The sequence below is a fragment of the Cebus imitator genome, unplaced genomic scaffold (genome assembly GCF_001604975.1).
Source record: "Cebus imitator isolate Cc_AM_T3 unplaced genomic scaffold, Cebus_imitator-1.0 Scaffold750, whole genome shotgun sequence".
In the NCBI taxonomy this organism is placed as follows: domain Eukaryota; kingdom Metazoa; phylum Chordata; class Mammalia; order Primates; family Cebidae; genus Cebus; species Cebus imitator.
In genome coordinates this window covers 78,165-87,494 of record NW_016108065.1, presented here as the reverse complement: position 1 = coordinate 87,494, position 9,330 = coordinate 78,165, and the positions used below count along the sequence as shown (strand labels likewise).

Here is a 9,330-nt window from a genome sequence, read left to right as displayed (position 1 = left end):
TATATATATATATATATATATTTTAGCTGGGCATAATGGCACACACCTGTAGTGCCAGTTACTTAGGGGACTGAAGCAGGTGATCACGTGAGCCCAGGAGTTGAGGCTACGGTGAGCTTTTCTATTCCATTTAATGGATCTACCAATTTTTTTTTTTTTTTAATCCATCTGGTGAACATTTAGGGTGTTTCCTCCCCTTGTGAATAATGCTTCTGTGAACATTCTCGTACAAGTTTTTGTTTGAACACCAGTTTTCCGTTCTTTTGATTATACACCTAGGAGGGGAGTTGCTAGGTCATAAGGTTATCAGTGCCGAATCTTGGAAATGCCTTCTCTTTGGAATGTGTTTGAAAGTTGACCCAGTAGGCAGGTCACACAGGTGCACCTGGGCACAGTCAAGCTCTGCCTGAAACTCAGTTTTTCCTGTCTGAAAAATAGCAATCTAAAAGTTCATGCCCACTCAGGTGCGTATTCCAGGAGATGATACGTGGGTTTTCAGCACCATGTGTGACCTAGAGAAAGTGCCCTGTAAAGGGTGGCAGGTTATTTTTTGCCTGCTACTTTAAAGATTTGGGTCTTTTTTGCTGTTAGAGGAACTTAATTCCCTGAAGCACTGCAGGTAGTCCCTGACCTTACCTGAGGTTCTGCTGCAAGAGCCAGCATCGGAGCTCCCAAGATCCATGGCCTTTCTCGAGGGTGGAGTCTGCTCTTGGTGGGTGCATGGCAGTAGGAAGAAGGTGTCAGGCTGTGGATGAGCATGGGGTGCAGAGGCAGCTCTGACTGTGGACTCTGTACCCTTCAGTGAGACCCGAACCTTTTCTAAACCTCTCCTGGAGGACAGTGCCTGCCTGACAGTGCCTCCAAAGGACGTGAGCTGCTGTTTGTAGAAGTCCCCGCACCATGCTGCTGCAGCTTGCTTGGGACCTGGGAGAAGATGAGAGGCCAAGAGGAGGGCAGCTGCAGCCGTGACAGGGTGGGGACTCGATGCCTGCCTTTGTGAAAACCTCTCCACCACAGCTGGCCGAGCCACGGATGTTTGATTTGCGTTTACCTTTGTAAATAAATACTGCCTAGTCTTTGGCTACCAGTGTAAACAAGGACGGAGACCACTCTGCTAATGATCTCTCTGCGCCATGGAGTTCCTGCCTCCTCCACCCAATTCCTCGCGGGGCCCCTTTGTTCTCCTGACTCCAGTACATGTTGATCGGAGGCCCCATTACGGCTGCTGCCAGTGTTCTGGGTAGGGAGGGTCCAGAGCATGACCTCTGATCCGCTGAGGGCTTGCTCCCATCTCACCCTTGGGCACATTGGCAAAGGGGCAGGGGCTGGGCTCCTGGAATCCCAACCTCTGGTGGCAGCCATGCCACTGAAGGAGGATCTGGGGCCTCTGGGCATATCTGGTCTGGGAGAGCCTCCCCTGCTTGGCTGCACACAGGCATCACATGGCTGGTGTTCCAAGCTCAGTTCTGTGTGCGTTTCCTGGGAGCCCACTGTTCTGCCTTCTGCCTCTATGAATCCGACTGCTCTAGGTACCTCATATGAATGGAATCATAACTATATTTGTCCTTTTGTGCCTGGCTTATTCCACTAAGCAGAACGTCAAGGTTTATCCATGAGATTGCATGTGTCAAAACGTCCTTCCTTCCAAAGGCTGAATGATACTCCATTGCATATATACGTTACATTGTGCTTATCCATTCGTCTGTCAATGGACATTGGGTTCTTTCTACCACTTCCTTCCCGTGTTGTGATGAACATGAGTTTGCAAATAACTCTTCAAGTCCCTGCTTTCAATTCTTTTGGAGGCCGGGCACAGTGGCTCATGCCTGTAACCCCAGCACTTTGGGAGGCTAAGGCTGGTAGATCACTTGAAGTCAGGAGTTCAAGACCACCCTGGGCAACATGGTAAAACCCTGTCTATACTTAAAATAAGAAAGTTAGCTGGGGGTGGTGGCACACACTTGTTATCCCAGCTACTCGGGAGGCCGAGGCAGGAGAATCACTTGAACCCGGGAGGCGGAGGTTGCAGTGAGTGAGATCCTGGCACTGCACTCCAGTAGTGTCCAGGCGACAGAGTGAGACTCAAAAAAAAAAAAAAAAAAAGCCGGGCACAGTGGCTCACACTTGTAATCCCAGCACTTTGGGAGGCCGAGGTGGGTGGATCACGAGGTCAAGGGATTGAGGTTATTCTGGCCAACTTGGTGAAACCCCATCTCTACTAAAAATAAAAAAGTTGGCTGGTTGTGGTGGTGCACACCAGTGGTCCCAGCTACTTAGAGGCTGAGGCAGGAGAATTGCTTGAACCCTGGAAGCCTGGCAACAGAGCGAGACTCCGTCTCAAAAAAAAAAAAAAAGAAATCAGTTATTTTTGGTATATAACTTGGAGTAGAATTGCTGGATCATATGGTAATTCTGTTTAATATTTTGAAAGTTGTTCTTGTTGTTGTTGTTGTTTGAACCAATGTAGTCGAGCAGATATGACTTCAGCACCTACTTGGGCCTGGGCTGACTGGCACCTACCCGGGCATTCTTCTTCTCGCTATATTATTATTTTTTTTTTTTTTTGAGATGGAGTCTTGCTCTATCACCAGGCTGGAGTGCAGTGGCGCAGTCTCGGCTCACTGCAACCTCTGCCTCCTGGATTCAAGCGATTCTTCAGCCTCAGCCTCCCGAGTAGCTGGGACCACAGGCACGTGCCACCATGCCCAGCTATTGTTTGTATTTTTAGTAGAAACGGGGTTTCACCCTGTTGACCAGGATGGTCTCGATCTCTTGACCTCGTGATCCACCCGCCGCGGTCTTCTAAAGTGCTGGGGTTACAGGCGTGAGCCACCGCGCCCGGCCTCGCTATATTATTTTTATTTTTTGGCTGCTCTTTTGTCTTTCATGAAAGAGTAGGTTTGTGAAGTTCCGGGGTTGGGTTGCTAAGCAAACTGCCCAGAGAGGAGAGGGTTTCAGATTTCACTAGGCCCTGCTCTTCCACACCAACCCTGGGCTGTTTGCAGTGCTCTGGGCCAGCACTGACCTTCCTCTCCCCAACCCCAGTCCTAGTCCGGTTCCTGGTTCAGGTGAGCAGCAGCCAGATTCCAAGCCCCCACCTTCCACCTTCTAGTGTTTGGGTTCTGCTTTGGATAGAGCTTTGCAGGAAGGATGGGGCTGATGAGACCACCAATTCCACAGTCCTGCCAAGGGTGAGGAGGCCCAGAGAGGTTTTTCCACCGGGTATTCCTGGTATGGGGACAGGGAGCCAGGCCTCCCAATTGGTTCTGGCTCTTGGGAGATAGTGGCTTTTAAAGTGCCAAATAATGTACTTTATCCTCAAGAGGAAAAGGCCTTGGCTGGGCATGCTGGCTCAAGCCTATAATCCTAGCACTTTGGGAGGCTGAGACAGGAGGATTGCTTGAGGCCAGAGTTTAAGATCAGCCTGGGGAACATAACAAGACTTTGTCTCAAAAAAAATTTTTTTTAATTAGCTGGGCGTGGTGGTGCTCAGGAGTTTGAGACCAACTTGGGCAACATAGCAAGGCCCAGTCTCTGAAGAAAGTTTTAAGAATTAGCTGGACATAGTGGCATGCGCCTGTAGTCCCAGTTACTCGGAAAGATCCCATGAGCCCAGGAGTTTTGAGGCTGCAGTGAGATATGATCACTCCACTGCATTCAGCCCGTGTGACGGCGAGACCATGTCTCTGAAAATAAAATAACAGGTGGGTGGTGATGCTTTGTGTACTTCGGGGAACTCAGGTGTGAAAAACTGCTTTGTGCAAAAGCAGGTTCCTATGTGGTGGTTAGAATGGGGGGATGAGGAAATTGAGGGGCTGTCCTCCCCACCCCATCATTTGCCTTGGAGCAGACTGGAAGAGTCAGCAGAATGAGGGGCAGCGAGTCTGGATTGTAGGGCTCTGGGTTGGCTAAAACAGGGGCTGAAGCCCTCATATGAAATGTGGCTGGGATGAGCAGGCCATCTGGAATCCAGACTTTAAAGCATCAGCCACCCAGACATTGATTTGAGATCTCTGCAGATGGGGAAACGGCTGGGGTTTTAGCTGTCTGGAGTGTCCTAATTCCCCCGCAGAGTCTGGCCATGAGACATGGGCGGGTAAACCCTCACTGGGCACTTGATTCTTGCACCAGGTTTTAGCATGGACGTTGCTAAGCCAGCATGTGGCTTCGCAAATGAGGAGTCGTACAGTTCCTCTGGAGCGAGCCTGGGTCCCCGAGACTGACCCTGAAGTTCTTCTGGGTTGACTTGACCTTGCATGGGAGTCAGTGTAGTCATGGGTGTGGAAAGAGCTCAGTTAAAAGGTGCTGCACTAGGTGAAAAAGAATGTGTTGATGTCTTAAGATCATCTTTAGATAAACAGCAAAACCCTGGGTTAAAGCTTGTCTAACCCGCCTGATTTTGTTGTTGTTTGTTTTGTTTGAGGCTTTCTCAGCCTGAAGCCATGGTTTTAGTTTCTTTTTCTTTTTTTTTTTAATTTATTGCATTTTAGGTTTTGGGTTACATGTGAAAAACATGCAAGATTGTTGCATAGGTACACACATGGCAGTGTGATTTGCTGCCTTCCTCCCCATCACCTATATCTGGCATTTCTCCCCATCTTTCTGTAGTGATAAGCAGAAAAGGGGAATCAGGAAGGGGCTTTACTGGCCCAACGTAAAACAAACGAACCCATGAGTGTATTCTATCCCTTGGACACCCCTGCTAGAACATTTAGTAGATGCTGACAATTCTGAGCTAATGTAAAAGCCAAGTCTGTCAGATTTTGTGAGAACCAACGTTAAAAAAAAAGCCAAGTCTGGAGGGGCCCTAGAGTGGGGGACTAGGGTGAGGAAGTTGTTGAAGGAGGCCAAGGGGTGGCAGGGCCTTCATCTAATAGTGACAGTAGCATTTTAGAGCTAGAGGGTCTTTATCGATTGTCTGGTTCACATGCCTGATTTTAAAAGAAGGAAGCCGAGGCAGGAAGATTGCTTGAGCCCAGGAGTTGGAGACCAGCCTAGGCACCATAGTGAATCAACCTCTCTGTTAAATTAATTAATGAAGTCAAGAAAGGTGAGGCATGGGCTGGGCGCGGTGGCTCAAGCCTGTAATCCCAGCACTTTGGGAGGCCGAGGCAGGTGGATCACAAGGTCAAGAGATCGAGACCATCCTGGTCAACATGGTGAAACCCCGTCTCTACTAAAACTACAAAAAATTAGCTGGGCATGGTGGCGCGTGCCTGTAGTCCCAGCTACTCAGGAGGCTGAGGCAGGAGAATTGCTTGAACCCAGGAGGCGGAGGTTGCGGTGAGCCGAGAGCGCGCCATTGCACTCCAGCCTGGGTAACAAGAGCGAAACTCTGTCTCCAAAGAAAAAAAAAGAAAGGTGAGGCGTGGATGGCTTCAGTGACCTGGACTAATACAGAGAGGTGGCAATGGGGAGGGTCAGAGCCTCACTTCTGAGGGATTACACCACAGCTCACTTCCCCCACCCAAAGGCCAAAGAAACTGAGCATTGACAGTCAACATAGTGATCTTGATACCTGGAGCCCACTCGATGTCCCGTGGATTAAGGAGACCATGCGGCTCCATACAGCTTGTTAAGGGACTCGGTGGGTGCTCCAGGCTCTTGGAGTCTTCCTGCTTTGACTGCTGTGCTCAACCCAGAACTACCCTCTTCCTGGAATTCTCCTTTGGACACGCACAGAGGCAGAACCTGGCCTTGCCTTTGCAACCAGTAGCTGTGTGCAGTCACCTGGGACAGTGCTGCAGGTCAGCAGCTGGCACAGTGCTGGACACCGGGTTGGGGTCACTCAGCCGGTCTCAGCCCTGGCTCCCAGCTAGATTCCCCCAGGAAGTCCCTACAGCTTCGGACTCGGCAGGTCTGTGTGGATCCCGGCGAAATTGTTTTCAGAGCCCCCCAAGGTGTTGCCAATGTGGAGCCAGGGCTGGGGACACCTGTTAGAGGGCGCTGAGTCCTGTGGGACAGGAAGTGGAGAACCTGGGAGAGGGAGAGGCAGAGGCACGCGGGGAAGCCGGGCCTTTGGCCACCTGTACCCACAGCCAGTGGCAGATCACTCCAGACACACGGTTCCCCCCGACCCCGGCCCCACCATCCAAGTGGGAAGGACCAACAACAGTCCCCGATTCAGGATTGCTGGGTCAGCCGCTCCAAATGCCTGAGTGCCGCCCTGTGCCCACCCGGCCTGGATGTGTTTGTTGTCAGTTGTAAACTCGTGAATGAACACCAAGGTCACCTCTGCTGGTAACCTTTGGGCAGGGCTGCTTACAGGTGGCTCATGTTGAGGGTGACGTCACCCCATCAGGGTGAGGTCTCAGAAGTCCCATGGGCCTCAAAGGTCCCCTTTGGAAGGAGTGGAGAAAGGACCCTCACATGTGCCACGGATTGGGCTAGATCCTTGCGAGCTGACACTGGTCATGAGGAGTCCACTGGCTTAGAAAATTCAGACTTAGAACAGGCCATCAGGGAGCTCCAGAGGCCTAAGGCCTTGGAAATGTGTATTGGGCTTTGTCATTCAGCCTGGGAGGAAGGGAGTGATTGTCTCTAGGTGCCTCTGGGAGGAATGAGTTACTCTGTGTAACTAGGAAGTTCCAACAGGCCGGGAGCCTCTTGTAGGATAAGCCATTCTGTCCTCCTGCGGTACTCACATTGGGGTAAGGGTGGCCTGGGATTTTGACAGACCATCTGAGAGGTGGGCTATGCCTCAGTCAGAAGGTGGGCTGGAGTGGGGGGTAGGGGAGCCTGTAGCCCCAGTTCCCTGGTTGGGATGAGAAGAGCATGATAGGACTCGCCGCTCATGGTGACCAGGAGTTGCACCCCAGCTAGCATGTGCTCCTCACCCTGTCAGACCCCATAGGCAGATGCCCAAAGACTGTTCCTGACAGCAAGACAGTAGCATTTTGGGTCCTCCTTTCTTTTTTCTTTTTCTGTCTTTCTTTTCTTTTTTCTTTTTTTTTTGAGAAAGAGTCGTGCTCTGTCACCTAGGGTGGAGTGCAGTGGAGTGATCTCGGTTCATTGCAACCTCCACCTCCCGGGTTCAAGTGATTCTCCTGCCTCAGTCTCCCAAGTAGCTGGGATTACTACAGGCACCTGCCACCACGCCCGGCTAATTTTTTGTATTTTTAGTAGAGATGGGGCTTCACCATGTTGGTCAGGCTGGTCTTGAACTCCTGACCTCAAGTGATCCACCTACCTCCGCCTCCCAAAGTGCTGGGATTATAGGCGTGAGCCACTGCGCCAGGCCAGGGATCTCCCTTTCAGTAGTAACCCAACGCTCCTGTATGGGAGAAAACAAAGTGTTTTCTCTGTACACAAGCTCAACACAGAACACTTATGTGACCAAATGTGGGGACTTTTCCTCACACCAAGCAGTTCTCTGCAGACACCAGGTGGGTGTCCTACAATTTCAACTCAGTTCTGACACTGTCTACCTGGAGTTAGCGTCGGATCCCACAGTTAAGGGCTCAGCTCCGGAAGACTACCCCTAACTTCACGTGTCAGTAGCAAGTCCAGGTTGTCTGGAGTAAATTGGAGGCTCTAGCAACCCCCTTTTTGAGTTTGATCCCTTACTGAAATGGCTCACAGAACTCAGGAAAACCACTTACTATATGACTGTTTTTTAATAAAAAGACACAACTCGGGAACAGCCAGACAGAAGAGGTACATAGAGCAAGGTCTGTGGGAAGGGGCGCAGAGCTTCCATGCCCTCTCCGGACACTGCCACATTTTCAGCCCCAGAAGCTCTCCCAACCCTGTCCTTTCGGACAGCCTTCATCATGTAGGCATGATTAATTATATCACTGGCCATTGGTGATCAACCTGTAGCTGTGGATCTTCCCCAGAGAGTTGGGGGTGCCAACTCTCTAATCATGTGGTTGGTTCTTCTGGCAACCAGCCCCCTTCCTGAGGCGGTCCAGGAGCCCCAGCCACCTGTCATTCATTAGCATACATAAAGACATTTATTACTTTGGAGATTCCAAGGTTTTTAGGAACTGTGTGCCAGGAAAGTAGGGAGTGGGGTAAGCAGAGATCAAATACGTAGTTCTTATGTCACAACCCTGCCAGGGGGCAGACATGTCTCAGAAAGCGCCTTGTATTGTCTGAAGAGTGAGCCGTGTTCATCCCCCCTCACCCTTGTGGTCTTTGATCAGTCCATTGTGAAGGTGACATCAACACACCGAGGTCCTTGTGAGATGCTTGTCGGGGACAGAGATGGTGTCAGCTGGGTACCTGCTGGGACAGGTTGGGTATGGATGCTCCCTTCTGTGTCTCTAACACAGGATGCTTCTTTGCACACACAGATGGCTCGTTCGGAACACCACCTGGGTATGGCTGCGCTGCAGACCGGGCAGAGGAGCAGCGCCGGCACCAAGACGGGCTGCCCTACATCGATGACTCACCCTCCTCATCGCCCCACCTTAGCAGCAAGGGCAGGGACAGCCGAGATGCGCTGGTCTCAGGAGCCCTGGAGTCCACTAAAGCGGTGAGTGCCCATGGCGCATGTGTGGCAGGAGGGCCAGGTGAGGCTCCCTGAAGCGCAGCCCCGTGCTCAGGGGTACCTAGCAGTTAGGTGGTGGAGCAGCCAATGGTTTTGAAGCCGAGTGGGTCTTGAAAAACTCCTTCCTCATCTCTACATGTGGTACACAGACTGCTTGCCAGATGTGTTGAGCCGGGAGATCGGGGGATGCTTTGAAGGAGGAGGAGGGCAGTACATGGAGGAGGAGGCAGCACGTGGTCTTGAGGCTGAGAATGTCAGCACCAGAGGCCACCTGCATGAAGCAAGCAAGACCTGCGTGGTGGCCCCGGCAATGCTGCTGTGCTGGGCGGTGTCTGGGCTCGGGTCCCTTTGCTTCATGAAGTTCTCTTGCTCCCTTTTACCAAAGCATGTGCTGAGAATGGCTCCATCCATGTGACCAGAGCCTTTCCTGTGAGTTTTCACTTGACCCTCGTTAATAATTCTTGGCCTTGCCATCACTTTCACTTTACAGATGTGGAACTGAAGTCCTGTGGTGGAAACCCCAAGGTTGTACGGCTAGAGAATAGTGGCATATTCAGGAGATGCTCTGCTGTGCCCACTGAAAAAGCAGTGGACCTGTCCGTACCCCCCGTGAGAACATAGCCTGGAGTGGCCGCAGGCTGGGTGGTGCTGGGCCAGCTCGGCCCTGCATGGAGGCCTGACTCCTCTCACTGGTCCCACAGCTCGGTGCTGCTTCAGCCGTGCTCTGGGCCCAAATGCACACCCCGTGCCGCTGGTGCGTGTCCTGCCACTTCACCTCTTGGGTTCCTTCCTTCTTGGGCTGAGAAAATCGCTGCCCAAGGCAGTTGTGTCTTTTT

General features: G+C 51.5%; 1 protein-coding gene across 1 annotated transcript in view; it reads left to right on the top strand.

Moving 5' to 3' along the window:
• The window catches only part of BCR (BCR activator of RhoGEF and GTPase), a 136,976-nt gene that overhangs the window by 67,904 nt on the left and 59,742 nt on the right, over positions 1–9,330 (top strand). Inside the window, exon 2 of the mRNA XM_017519479.2 lies at positions 8,298–8,479. Within this exon, the coding sequence (XP_017374968.1) occupies positions 8,298–8,479 (182 nt within the window). The remainder of the gene's footprint in view (positions 1–8,297; positions 8,480–9,330) is intronic.